The 13807-nt window shown below is 42.8% G+C and overlaps 1 protein-coding gene across 9 annotated transcripts in view; it reads right to left on the bottom strand.

Annotated features, from left to right (window-relative positions):
* LOC118103520 (diacylglycerol kinase zeta) overlaps window positions 1–13807 on the bottom strand; it is a 78000-nt gene that overhangs the window by 43034 nt on the left and 21159 nt on the right. For 6 of the 9 annotated variants that reach the window (XR_004694893.2, XM_035150558.2, XM_035150559.2 and 3 more), the window contains exons 2-11: window positions 7369–8589; window positions 5439–5547; window positions 4946–5041; window positions 4152–4229; window positions 3666–3728; window positions 1210–1266; window positions 1011–1079; window positions 713–784; window positions 461–577; window positions 279–350 (exon numbers count right to left, since the gene is read on the bottom strand). Coding sequence is in view for 8 of the 9 variants with exons in the window: in XM_035150558.2 (XP_035006449.2) it covers window positions 279–350; window positions 461–577; window positions 713–784; window positions 1011–1079; window positions 1210–1266; window positions 3666–3728; window positions 4152–4229; window positions 4946–5041; window positions 5439–5547; window positions 7369–8360 (1725 nt within the window). In the remaining variant the exon portion in view is untranslated. The remainder of the gene's footprint in view (window positions 1–278; window positions 351–460; window positions 578–712; window positions 785–1010; window positions 1080–1209; window positions 1267–3665; window positions 3729–4151; window positions 4230–4945; window positions 5042–5438; window positions 5548–7368; window positions 8590–13807) is intronic. The other 3 variants (XM_035150565.2, XM_035150564.2, XM_035150561.2) reach the window with 2 other exon arrangements.

Here is a 13807-nt window from a genome sequence, read left to right as displayed (position 1 = left end):
GTCCCAAAGAAACATCTATAAATGCATACACAGTTAATAGGAGTATATAGCATGATGCTTATGAGGGGTTCTTACTATAAAAGTAATGAAACTGGGGGTTCATTTAAAGATTACAGTTTGCAGTATGTGATTAAAATACTATTGCTCCGCATTGGGGAAACCTGATCTGTGAATGAGAAAACCTGATACAGCTGAAGTGATGTGTAGCGGTGTGAGGATCCGTTGTGTGGTGGCACAGACAGAGACACAGTCGTATCATCACACAGTGCAACACTGACCTCTGCCCCTTTCTTGCTGCATTTTCTCTTGAACGACGTTCTCTTCTTCTTCTTGCTCGACTTCATAGACGACTGTTAGAGACATTGGAGTCAGAGACACTGGCTTAAACATATACCCGTACTTTTGTTCTCCACACATTAAGGTCACTAGCAGATAACACGGTGACTGACGGCGGGGTTACCTGATTGCGTCGGACCCGGATGACCCATGTGGGCGGAACTATGAGGGCAGCGTGAGCTCCGATTGGACAAGCCTCCTCAATTTGCTGCAGCATGAAGCAGGAAACCTTGTTGTGGTACTGGAGGGAAACACAAAATAGAAAAAATATGTATTTATGAATGGAAAGACCATCATTTGGGTTATGAAAAAGATGGTTTTATGGTAGTTGAGTTCAAGTTAAGTGGCAGGGTTTTTGTCCCAGTGAATAACTCACAGCCTGTTTGCACCAGGAGCAGCTGATGGCGACTATCTCTTTGCTGTGAAAAGCAAACTTTTGCTGGAAGCCCTGCGAAGACAAACAAGAAGAGAAGTTCTGCTGCTCTGCTTTTTTAAGTACCATTTACTTATACACCCACATATTTAAAAATGGGGCCCACACCAGGATTCCATTATTCGACATAGAAAAAAAAAAAGGTTTAAACTGTTTTTACTAATGTAAGATAAGCAACAGTTGAACAAATCCGAAGGTAATGGATGCTCAATACACAAATCCTCCCAGAAAGACCACTTACCTTCCCACATTGTTTGCATTTGCCTTCTTGCCGTCTCCGATGCACCCAGTGATGACGCACCACAATGGGCTGAACACAGAAATGACAAGCAGAAGAGCTAATTTAGGATCAGACAACAACAAAAACATAGTACAGAGGGGAATGAGTTCCAGCAGCAGCACTGTTATGACGCCAAACAACAGGAAAGCAAAGAACTCACCTCTCGAATGTTCCTAGAGCCCGATTCTCTGAAAGATGGTTTACACCTGAAATTGATCTGGAGGAGAGCGGAGAGAGACAGGCAGGTGTAAGAACATGGATGACAACTGGGTTTGTGAAGCTGCTGCACGGACCACAGTAGAAACCGGAGGAGGTTATGATGGAAAAAAACAGACAGCTGCTTCCCCACGGACGCACCAGTAGATGATTGCAATGATTTCAAGTGATCATTGTCAGGTATGACGTGTTTGAGGAGGAAGAGGCCAAAGAGAAAAAGACGTGTGGCTCTGTGGCAGTGGAGGTGGAGGTGGGCTCCATGATTCCCAGTAATGAAGAGTGCACGGAAAATTAGAACCAGAGGAGGTGTTTCTCAAAGCCAACGATGTTAGACTGTATGTAAACAGCCTTTTTCCAGGTTTATCGGCCACTCAAAATACTTTAAAGTAAGTTGCATTCATCTGATCACACACACACACACACAGCCATCAGGGGAAATTTGGGGTTCTGGAGGAGTTTGGGATCGAACCTCCGACAACCCTCTTTACCTCCTTATCCACAGCCGCCCATTGATCGTTCACACGATTAATGTGATGACAAGGGAAACAGCTCACTGGACCGAAGACTCAATAAGACAACACTTTCCTAAAGGTATCCTCAGGCCCTGCATCAACACACTCACTGCGAATTCACAGAAATGATCTGAAATGTGTCCGACTTGAAAATACTCGATATATATTCAATAATGTTTCCACTAAGTAATTACAAACAAGGAGTCTGAACCTGTAATGTTTCCCATGAAAAACTAATCAATGCTGCACAGAGGGAAGGGTTTTATTTCTGTGTTGTACACTAATTGCAAAGAGGCAGTAACCATGGTGACAGGATGGGTCTACACAGGCTGCTGCCTCTCTAATGTGATTCTGACTCTTTTCATTTGATAACAAACACGCTTTATGGTCATTCTGCTTACTGCTGATGGATGTGAACAATTAAAAATGATGATCCCTATACAGGGGTTTCATTAGGTTTTCCAACCACTCAAGACTTTAATCTCTCACTGACAAACTTATTCTTAATGATAAGTAGTTTGAGCAGAAGTAGGCAGACATCAGCACAAGGAATTCATGGTGATGGGCAAGTAGCTTAAGAGTTGCTGATTATTTCTTTAAAAAATAACCAAGTCTCTTTAACAATTACTACATAAAAAGTAAGTAGTCATTCAAGAAACGCTCACATTACTTGTGAGCCCATAAAGTCAAGTGACGAATGCATTTGTCTGCTATAATCATTACATCAGTAGTTGTAACTATGATACCTAATCTAAAAAGGTTAGTTAGTCTATAAGTTATTCCCGAAAGCAATGGCATTACAGTGACGGCTTTATCCCTAAACTGGTCACAGAGACGGTGTGGTGGTGAGTGTGAAACATCATTTATGGGAAAAGGGAAGACAAGAGGTCAAGGGTCATGGACCAGGAGTCAGAGGATGTGCAATTAAATATGGCTCCACTCCAGTTAAATCCTGAACCTCTGCTATGATACACCTGCTCTGGGTCTCAATGTATGTCTGCTGTTAAAAAGGTGTGTGACACGGATTACCTCTTAACAGCGAAGCAGGTCTGTCAGTATGTTGGATACCGTAGTCAGAGCAAAATATCCTAAACCTCCCAGGGATCTCCTCACTCTTACGGAGCGCACGCATGGCAGCTTTGGAGGCAGTGTTAGCAAGCAGCAGAAGTCGGGAAAAGCTCAGGTTTTCAAGCAGCAGCGTAGTTTATGTCCTGTCTGCTTCCCTTTAGCATTGCACAGGGAGCTAAGCACTGCACGCTCATATGAAGCCCGGCTATGTTGTGTGTTCTGAGTGGGAAACCTGGGTCGGTCGTTGTTATGATGATCGCACCAGCACCAAGCATCGGGCACGCCCCAAAGACACGGCCGTCTTTGAACCAACACGTTTGTGTGAGTGCTGCATTAAACCAACAGAGTGAATAACTGTACCACTTTGATCAACAAGAAAATCAGATGGAGAAACAAAGGATTATTCAAGATTATTAAAAGATTTGATAAAGCCTTATTAAACAAAACAAACAAAAATCAGGAACAAAAGTTGTTCAGAGGGTGTGTCCGACCTGGATCAGATTCCAATTCAATTCACTCATTTCAAAAGTGGATTATCCACGAACCATTAGAGCCTTTAAAGAATAATCATTATATCTGTGTTGAAGAGTTTTTATCAACCACCTATAAAATATATATAATGTGAATATATATAATATTCTTTTGCACCAAATATATTCTGGCCCGGGGGAAACACTATCATCATTTTGTGCAGTGATTTCCTCATGAATGGATTGAAGTGATGTCCAGACACCCCCCCCTGCTCTGTGGATTTCTCTCAGATTCAGATTAAGGCTCACAGAGGAGGAGAGAGGAGAGAAAGCGGCGTTGTGTATCTCACTCTAAAGCTGGGGTCACTGAGGGGCGGGCTGGCCTCCAACAGAATGGCCTTAGAGCTGGGAAACTGCAGGTCAGACAGGAGGGACAGTTCAAGATAACCTGCTGTCCACTGCTTCAGAAATCAACGACATTCATTTAATGTGACAAGGGATAAATAAAGAACAGTTATTAGATGAAAAGCAACCGTCCCTGGACCCAGTTTTAGATTTCCTTCACGGCTGAGGGTTTAAAGTAATCCTCCTTTCCTCTTCCTCTCTGATCTTGCCCTCATCCTTGAGGACGGAGAATTTAATCCTCCTTTATTCTTGCCTCCATCACCTTTTGTCCCTCGCGAAAGACGCTTTAAAACATCCTCCTTTTGTCCCCCTTATCCACCGTTGTCTGTTATCGCTGATGTTTTACACCTTTTTTTTTTATCTCCATACATTTACAAGGGTCAGTCAGGTTTTCATTTAACTACAGTGAAAACACAAGAGAGTGATATTACCTTCTCCAGTTGTTCTATACAGATGGTGTGGGCGACGATTTTGCAGGCGGAACACTTCCTTCGACTGACAGACTTTTGCTGGAAAGAGAATAAAAAAAAGTGAGAGAGGGATCATGACACGTTTTATACAAGAAAACAGAAAAATCACAGGGACAAGAACCAAGGCTTTATGATCTTCAGCAGCAATCGCAGTAGTACAATCTCTCACCTCTGGGGATCAGTATTGTACCGTAAAAGATGAATGTTGAAAGCACCACAGAGAGAAATGATATGATATAACAGTTTTTGGAGGTCATTTTTGTACATTTTAACATCTATTTTTATTCAGATATAGAGACACTTACATGTAGAATCTTTGTTGGCAGCAGTTATAGCATAACTTTCTACAAACACCTAGTTTATCTCATTCTTCCTGACTGATCCTCTCAATCTCCGTCAGATTGGATGGGAAGCATCTGTGAACTGTCTATATATATATAGAATAATATCTCCTGAAAAATCCTGGATGGCTTGAAGCTTAATTTGACTGAAACAGAATAAAACTGAGGTCCTAACTTTCAGCACTAAAGACACCTCCACAACCAGGATCACTACTGTCTGTCATTAAACGTCATTCCTGTATGTTAAAGGTTTGTAAGCAGTCGTTCATGCTTTAATCTCCTCTCGCTGCATCAGTTCATCGGCAGCTACTTGATACTCTTACCACACTTTCAAAACAGTGTGTTGTTAAAGCACAAAGGGGGAGAGACAAAGGGGGAGGAGGGGAACAGGAGAAACAAGAGGGAGATACTAACCAGTGCTCTGGCAATACAATGCTGTTCTCCCACGTAACAGTAATCACCGGACGCATTCGTCTCAAACCAGATGTGATCTCCGTACACAGCTGATTCCTGCAGAGACAAACACACAGAGGTTTCAGGGGAGCAGAGAAAATGAAAAATCATGTTGAAAAACATTTTCCACGAACATTTATCGTCACAAAGAAGTTTAAAATAAGTGAAGGATGATGTAGATATAAAACTACTCTCAAATCCTTGACAGAAAATGATTGATACAAGGTTGTGTCACTTAGAATCAACTCTTGTTTTCAACCATAAAGATCCTGGCACATTGGTTTCTTCTACCTCAACTTTCACATGTAGTTTTTTTATGAGTCACAGTTAGAAAATGAGTGTTAGTCTGTGTGATATCGGAGCTTTTCAAGGAACCTCTCAAAAATGAGAAGGTTCCTTCCAAGGGGTTTATCGTCTTGAATAAAGTAAGGAACAGACAGATGCCCCCACTTACAGTCCAGTCTAGAGTACTGCGGATACTTGCTTCTGGGTCGGCCCTGTTCAGTGATGATGTGCTGGGTTGACAGGCCAGATGGTGCAGGCCAGACTTGGAGATGGCTTTCCTGAAAACACAAACACAGTTTAAGTCCTGGAGACAGAGGAGTGTGAAGTTAGGTTTCATGTAAATCTAAGATATCTGAGTAGGGTGCAGTGCAGGTTGTGCATGTGCAAGGCAGAGAAGCACAGCACACTAAAGCATATCACAAAAAAAAAAACACAAGACAGTTTTCATTTGGTATCTTTGGTTTTCTTGATTTTTAGATTACAGATTTCGGTATAAAAACAGGAAAACAAGAACATTTGGAATCGATCACTGTAGATTTGTAGGTCTATAGGCATATGTACTTTTGCGCCAAACTTTTATAAGAGCACCCACACAAAGTATTGTCTTTGAATTTGAGCTGGAGATATTTTCAGTAACTGGAACGTGTCCGACTATGTTTCATTCGTCGAACGTAACATGAGAACATCTTTGAGTCGAACCCTTTAACGTCAGATTTCAGAATTAATCCAGCGCTAACTCTCTAATCTATACTATTCTGATGCTTTAGTCTGAAAGAAATGACTTTTTACACAACAGCATGGCCTTTTTTCAACTTTCTAATACTTGATTATAACGAAATGATGACAGATCTGATTGTTTCAAAACAGTTTCACTCCATCAAGCATCCTCTCTATGGTTATTGACCCAGGCACAGTAATAAAGAAACCATTGTCAAGGGGACGCTTTGCCAGTTGCCTGAGACCAACTATATATCACCCACATATAAAGGCAGTTCATGCTCCTCATAGCCCCTTTGTTGAATATCACAAGACCACGAGGCTCAGGGGCAATCTCAAAATAAGAGTGGAGAGCAGGCATGCTGTTATGTGCCTGTGCTGTATAATAACACACTGGGTCTGTCAATAATAATAAAAATAACCCTGGTCGAAGAAAGCCATGATAAAACCATCCTCCCGAAACATAAAAAAAAAATATTTTTTATGTTTCTCTTTGTAATAATTTTAGCTAAGGCTACTATTTTGATAAGTCGGAGAGTTTAAACATTTTAACATGTGATCAAAGCTGAACTGTTAGACCACATGAGGAATCAAAATGGGAAAATGTTGCAGCCCCCCCAGTCAGTGGTCAAAATAGCCCAGAAAGGCCCAAAGCATGGAGGTGACAGATCTGCCTCTGATTATAAGATAACTTGACATTTTTGCCTGTTGGCGACAGTACGGGGAAGGTCAGGGGGTCACCGCTAACATAATATGGGCAATGAATACCCGCAAGTAACTCCACTGAAATCTGGGTTTTAGTTTTCAGGATAATTGACAGAAACACAGAGTCTACCTCAAGGTCATGTAAATATCCAATATGGCAAAATGACCAGATGCTTCTCTGACTGGCAAGATCAAATCAAAGAAATACATTTTTTATTGAAATGGAGATATCAGTTTGACATTTGTGAAAGGAGTACCGCTCAGAACCAATGTATACAAGGAGAATCTGATCCTAACTCAAGTTAAAGACAAGTCAATAAGCTGTGTCCTTATTCAGGGGGCTGCATCCTCTGAAGGCTGCATTTGAAGACCAGTTGCAGCACAGCAATCAGGCTATCCCATTTTTAAAGCCTCCTAAACTATGGTGAATTATTCTCTGGCCAACCTATCGTAAAAAATTCACAATTCAATGGTGAGAGAAAGACAAGCTGGTGCCATAAAACCCCAGGACCAGACCAGACCGTCTCATTTGGGCTCAGCCTTCTCAGACTACTGGGTCTACGGAGGCCACCACTTCGTAGACTGACAAGACCCTGAATTGGGACACAGCTCATTTTAAATCAGCAGGTGTCACATTACACAGTGTTTATGCATGTGTGTGTGCATGTGTTACATACGACAGGAAGTTCTCCCACGTATCCAGATAAGGATCGTAGTATATGGTTCCCTCGTGGCCCCCAAGAGGTGAAGAACAGCTTTTATGCAGCGTAGACCCCGAGGAGGTAGCACTTGTCTCAGCAGCCCCAGGATCAGAGCTCAGGCCTGCTGAGGCCAGCTGACTCAGGCTGGGGCTGGTCGTGGAGGTCTGGATTGGTTTATTCGACATCTGGTAAGGTTCATTAGAACTTCGTCGATTATATTGACCGTAAACTCCATAACCAGTTTCACTGCTGTGAAACACAGAGTCTGCTGGGAGGAGGTGGGAGGAGTTTCGTCTGAGACATCGAGGAGGTCGAAGCAAGGGGTGGGGTTTAATGGTTTTCATAATGACACCCTGAGTTAGATGCATCTGAATTCGTCCGTCTCTGTTGTCTACTTCTTCATCGCTCGGCTCTTCTCCATCTGAATCAGAGGAGCAGCACAGGGAAATATCCAGCTCCTCGTCTTCCTCTTCCTCTTCTTCCTTCTCTTTCACTCCCATATGCACCACACTCGCAAGTAACATAGAGGACCCAAGTAAATGAGGTTCAATGGATTTGACTTTAGATGGACGTCGATATCGCAGCGGTAGCCCATGATGGGCATGGTGAGGTTTATGCTGAAATGCTCTTCTTCCTCTCTTTATTGCTAGATCTCCTCTCTCTGCTCCTTTTCCAGATTCTCCCGATGTTTCACTGCTGAGTGTCAATCCCAGCTCTATAAGTGATCGCCGCCTCGGCCCACTGGCCACCAGTAAGCCAACACTGGGGCGCCTGCGCTGGTCAGCACAAACTGGAGGCAACCCAATAGAGGAACGTCTGGACTGTGATAGTGCTACAGAGGGCAGACCAACACTAGAGCGCCTCCTGGCTTTACTGGTCTGAACAGCAGGACCAGGCTGACGTACTGCGGCCTGCTCCTGTCTTTTTCGGCGATAACCAAAACGCCGCTGGAAGAAGAAATCCATCATGACTTGCTGCAATGTGGACGTTACTAAAAATGTGCCCCTCTCCTTTCCAAATTAAAGGTCAACAGTCACATATAATTTCAGATGATGTTTTAGTAACCATGTAACGAGAGATGGTATCCATGACAACTGGGCTTTGTCCACGCAAGCCAGTATCAGACGATGGTCCAGCGTCTGCTGGTCACCTACTAGTCCACCTCCTCTCCTTGTCTCCAGTCTTCCTGTAGAAATGCTAAAGGGGCAAGTAGGCTGAGTTGTAAATTAAATTGATGTTGTACCATAATTATGACATCAACAAAGAACTGTTAGTACAATGGATCTCTGATGCAGTGCTGCTTTCTTCAAAGTCACTCAAGCCATTAAAATGTCACCGGTTCCCTCATTCACAGTGTGATAGATTGGTTCAGTTGTTCCTTCTACAGAGTTTAGAAATTAGAAATTAGAAGCGAATAAACTCTGGGATCTGGTCTGTTTAATTCCTTCTCAAACAGAATGTGAAATGAGGAATATCCCACGGGTCAAGACGCCAAAAACATGTTTTGCGAGGCCGCCTCTGCCTCGACCTTTGACCAACCACATCTAATTAGAAAACATAACGCCACAGGCTGTATTAATTTAATAATCACTTATACTGATGAACCTAGAGTGAACTCTCGTGTAGCTTTCCCCCAGTTTGGCTCATTTATTGGGTTTTATGACGCATTCACTGTTTTGGTTCAATCTCAACCAACTGTTCTCAAAGAATAACAACGGATAAAGCCAACTGTCCACTAGCTGCTCAGTAGCAGGCAGCACAGACACAGAGCTGAGCTCATAGGTCTCTGTTAGTTTCTGGTGGACTTGACTCAACCAGCCATGCTGTCACTTATTTTATTTTAAAGGAAAATGTCCTCTCTAGGTAGATCTGTCACTCTGAGCCCTGAGGTATCTGTTGAACCAGATTTTGCCGAGTCGGAAGTATCATGTTCTGCTGCCGGTGCAAATGTTAAGCTTAAGGTAAATTGAGAAAGCATTCCATCTGTAAAAAAACAAAACACTTTTGAACTCTGTAGTCTCACGTTACACCAAAGCCAAGGATATAACTGCAGAGAAATGTCACATCACTCTCAAGATTTTGTCAAAAGATATTGTTTTCATCTCCTCTACATTCGGCGATGACTGCAGAGTGCTGATAATGTAGAAATAATTACAAAGAGCATATACAAAAACTTATCATTCGGACTTTATGAAGGAGGATTTCATGAAGGACAGTTGCGTGACACTGAGTTCCTTTCAGTTTAGTGGACACAATAAACTTCAAACTGAGTGTATCTGTGCTCAGGATATGACACATTTCAATGAACCGGAGTTCTTACAGTAAGACCAATGACTTATTTAACCGTGGGAACTCCTGACTACCTGTCAGCAAAGCACCAGTTTAACACAGTGTACGATTAACGTGAGGATATGCTCGAGAGAACATGGACAGCGATGAGCTCTAAGATACTCCTTGCATCAGTGGAGTTACAGAATCTGCAACCTGCAAAAGCAGATGATGATTAATTTTCTTTAGTCGTGTTGAGCTTTTTTAATGATGAGAACAAAAGAGCTCTGTGGTTGCCTTGAATGAGGGGGACAACGAACAAAAGATCCTTTCGGTATTTGTTTCCCCTGTGTGCCACTGAACTTACAGGAAACACAATGACTGAGTCAGGGACGCACAATACAGACGGCTGCGGACCACAACGCCTCAGACAAACCGAGTCCGTCTAACAGAAGGGCACCGAAAGCATGACATGCGGCGTAATCGGTCACATTACTGAGCGTATACATGTTCAACAGGTTTTTATGTAACACAAGACATGAGATGAGAGCAGTGCACGATGAAAGCTGGGAACTCCTCCACTTAAACCACCACACAATCTGACAGGAAGTCCCATCAGCGCACTGAAACCTCCGCCGCTCACTTAATCCCACCCCCACTGACATTTAACTGAGAAGCATTCTGTTTCCTAATGCTCTGTCGGAAAGGTCAGGGGTCGTCACAGTGATGGCTGGCCGTCATAAAGCCACGCAGCCAAAGTCTGGGGTGATAAAAAAACGTTTCCAGCTCACATCTGGAACTCGGGTCATTTAACACAAAGAGCTTCTGGCTTTTCCTTCTCGCTTCACTGAAGGCAAACCTGCTGAACTGCAACCTGTAACACACTTTGAACAAATAGGATGTCGAGAGGCCGTGTGGCTGAATATCCATCATCCCTTTTAAAATATCTGGCATAATTCTTTATAGTGGGTTATAAGACACACGAGAGGCTGTAGTTTCCGTAGGTGGAACGTGCATCTCATGAACCGGGGCTTCACACTTGAAATGTGTTTTAATAAAAATCTGATAAGAGGAGGGCGCAGGCGGTGTGTCTTCTTCTACGTCCTGCGATACGCTGCGGTTGGAAACTGTGTCAAACCACCACCTGATCATTTTGATGATTTGTTTCTTCACCAAATGAGACTGACACTGACACCGAGGTTCTCCTTATAGGCACCAAATCCACCATAACAAAATCACCACTGATAATTCCTTAATTTCCATTCTCATTCACATCCATGGTTACATCCCGCATCCATTACTGTAACTCCTTCATAAATTTCAAATTACAGAGCTTCTATTTTGAAAAGTTATGAACTTTGGTCAGAAGATTGTGTAGATTGCTTAACAGACCGCTGAAATAGCTGACATATTATGGAGAAAATAATAACAAGTTCAGTCAATCATTGAAAGTTATATACAAGACACAGTAATAAAGCAAATTCTGTTTTTCATTTTATGAAAAAAGTGACTATTCGTTACAGATAAACCAGGTAGGATGACCACAAAGTTTTCCAACTTTACTCTGACTGCACCATTAATTGTATCTTTTTTTTATAACTGCTCACAACATCCAGCACGCAAACAATAAAAAGGTACAGTGTATTGTAGAACTGTCTAAGGAATGTGTTTAAATGTTGACCAGCTGTGAACCACAGCTTCATGACTCGTACTGTTATATATATAACTATATCTGTTACAGGGAATGAAGTGATGTTCATTTATCACTAACTAACACAAACACATGGATTTTTAGCGAAGAGTCCCACAACCCTCTCACGCATAACATCTGTCAGAGCACTTGCACTGATCAGGGATCAGATAAGCAGCATGGCTTCTGTGCATACGTGTCGAAGTCGCTGGAGTCACTTCCTTCCTGTCGCTGTGATGTGACAGGAAGTACAGTTAGTGACTTTTCCCACAGACCACTTATTGACTCGGGCGTAAACAGAACACATGTGTCTGCGTTAAACAGATGCATGAACATCTGTCTTCCAAACCACTTAAAACACATCAAGATTTTTAAATGGGATAATACAGAGTAAAGCAGGTGAGATGTTAAGTATATTAACTGGTTTCAGAACTCATCAGACGTCAATGTTTCCCATCTATTATCTAGAATGTGGCCGCCTACCATATTCTAATTTGTCCCACAACAGTTTCATAACAAACCAAAAACTGATGTATCAGCCGATAATAGCTCTTTCGCAGTTGCATCTCATCAGCCAATATGTCGCATCAGCCAATAAGTAACAAGGAAAAGCAGACATTACAGTTATTTATATCTGACATGTTAGCAGAGAGAACCGAGGAGCGATTGAGGAAACTCACAGGAAATTATTTGAGGTGTTTGCATACAGTCAAATATCAATGTCAGCCTCAGAAATCTGATGTTGCGCTCCAGTCTATTTGCATGTCCTTGTTTGCAGTGTAAATAATGAAAGTTTAAAGCCTTTTCTCTGGTACTCTCCTCCCTGCCCCTCCTCTGAGGGTGTCACTGTTACGCAACAGCTTCCACAATGATAATCCCTTACCATAACGGGGGAGAGCGAGGGAGACGTGGGTTGAGAGGACTCGCTAATAAAAACCCTATCCACCTGAGTGTGCGTTGACACGTCAACACTGCAAGCACTCTCTGGCGACCGAGACACACACACGGGCCTATTTCAAACCGCTCACGGAGGCAGGCACTTCCACAAATAGAGAGGTTGTAGTGAAGAGGGCAGGACTCCTTTTATGGGGGATGAAGCCAACAGAGGTGCTTCTCAGTGATCTGCAAGCGAACTCACTTCACAGAAAACCTAACATCCTGAGTCTCCACTGACTTGTTGTGCGTTAAGAGGCAAGAGCTGCTTTCTGACCTGCACTGAAGTTCCCGCACATGCTCATTTATTGGGAAGTTCTCCTACCAGCCCTCAAGTAAAATGTCCAAGTAAGCCCATGTAAGGTGTAAAAAGATGTAGAAGATGCATTCAAAAGCTATTTTCTGCAGCGGAATTCAGAGATCGTGTCCTGCAATGCTCAACACGCCTGTTTCTTTTTTTCCTGTAATGTAAATGTATTATATCATACACTGTGGATTTACAAGTTATGATGTTTACAGCCGGTAAAACAGGGCACTGAGTGATAAATCTCGTCATAAAATCAAATTCCCTGTCAAAACATGTATTAATTCCTCTCAGAGCCTAAATATCCATGTGGTGAACAACATGTCGGGACTGTTAATAACAACAGGAGACTGTTAATAACAACAGGAGACTGTCCTCATATAAATAAGACCAGGTCCAAACACGGTGCCGTTAAAAGAACTGCTGTTACCAGTCCCTTCCAAAAGGAAAGTGGCTTCATCCTGCACGAAAAGTCGCTTAATGTCACTAGATGATGTAACGGGCTATTTTGCATATTCATGAGGCCGTCGCCTCATATTTGCATTCTGCCTGGAGTCAGTCAGCTTCAGCTTCTGTTTGCTTCTCTCCTACTCACGTATTCAGGTTTTTTGATTTGCTAAAAGGGCTCGGGGGGTAGAGCAGTTATCCTGGTTCGATCCCTGTCTTCCCCATTCCCGCACGCCGAAGTGTCCATGGGCAATACCGAACCCCCAAAAACTGCCCCTTCTCATAGAGAAAGTGCTGCACGTAGATGCACTGTGTGAATGTGTGAGAACCTCTTTGAGTGGTCATCAAGACTAGAAAAAGCGCTGTGTAAATACAAAACCATTTACCATTCAGACACCCACTCAAATGACAGAAATAGAATCTGTTGATGTCAATTCATTTTCAAATAAACATCAGCTGACCGATGGTGTAACTTCACAAGTCAGCCAGTGAGGAGTATTTGGAGATGTAGTACAAACCAGTGGCCAGACCAGCCCAAGCAGGAAAACATGGTTTCTGAGGTAAAAGGCGGTGTGGCTGAGTGCCAGGATACAGTCAGAGAGAACAGAGGTGGTGTCAGAGTGCGAGAGACCAACCAGAGCTCTGTGCCACTGGATTAAATATTTACATAAAACATAGTGGTGGACTATGCAAATGCACAGGCATACAGAGCGCTCTATAACAATGAGCCTTCCAGCTGTCTGCAGCTGCCATGAGAGCAGCTCAACCGCTAC

The sequence above is a fragment of the Hippoglossus stenolepis genome, chromosome 24 (genome assembly GCF_022539355.2).
Source record: "Hippoglossus stenolepis isolate QCI-W04-F060 chromosome 24, HSTE1.2, whole genome shotgun sequence".
Taxonomy (NCBI): Eukaryota; Metazoa; Chordata; class Actinopteri; order Pleuronectiformes; family Pleuronectidae; genus Hippoglossus; species Hippoglossus stenolepis.
Note: the sequence above shows the minus strand (reverse complement) of the source record. Positions and strands in the feature narration are given on the sequence as shown.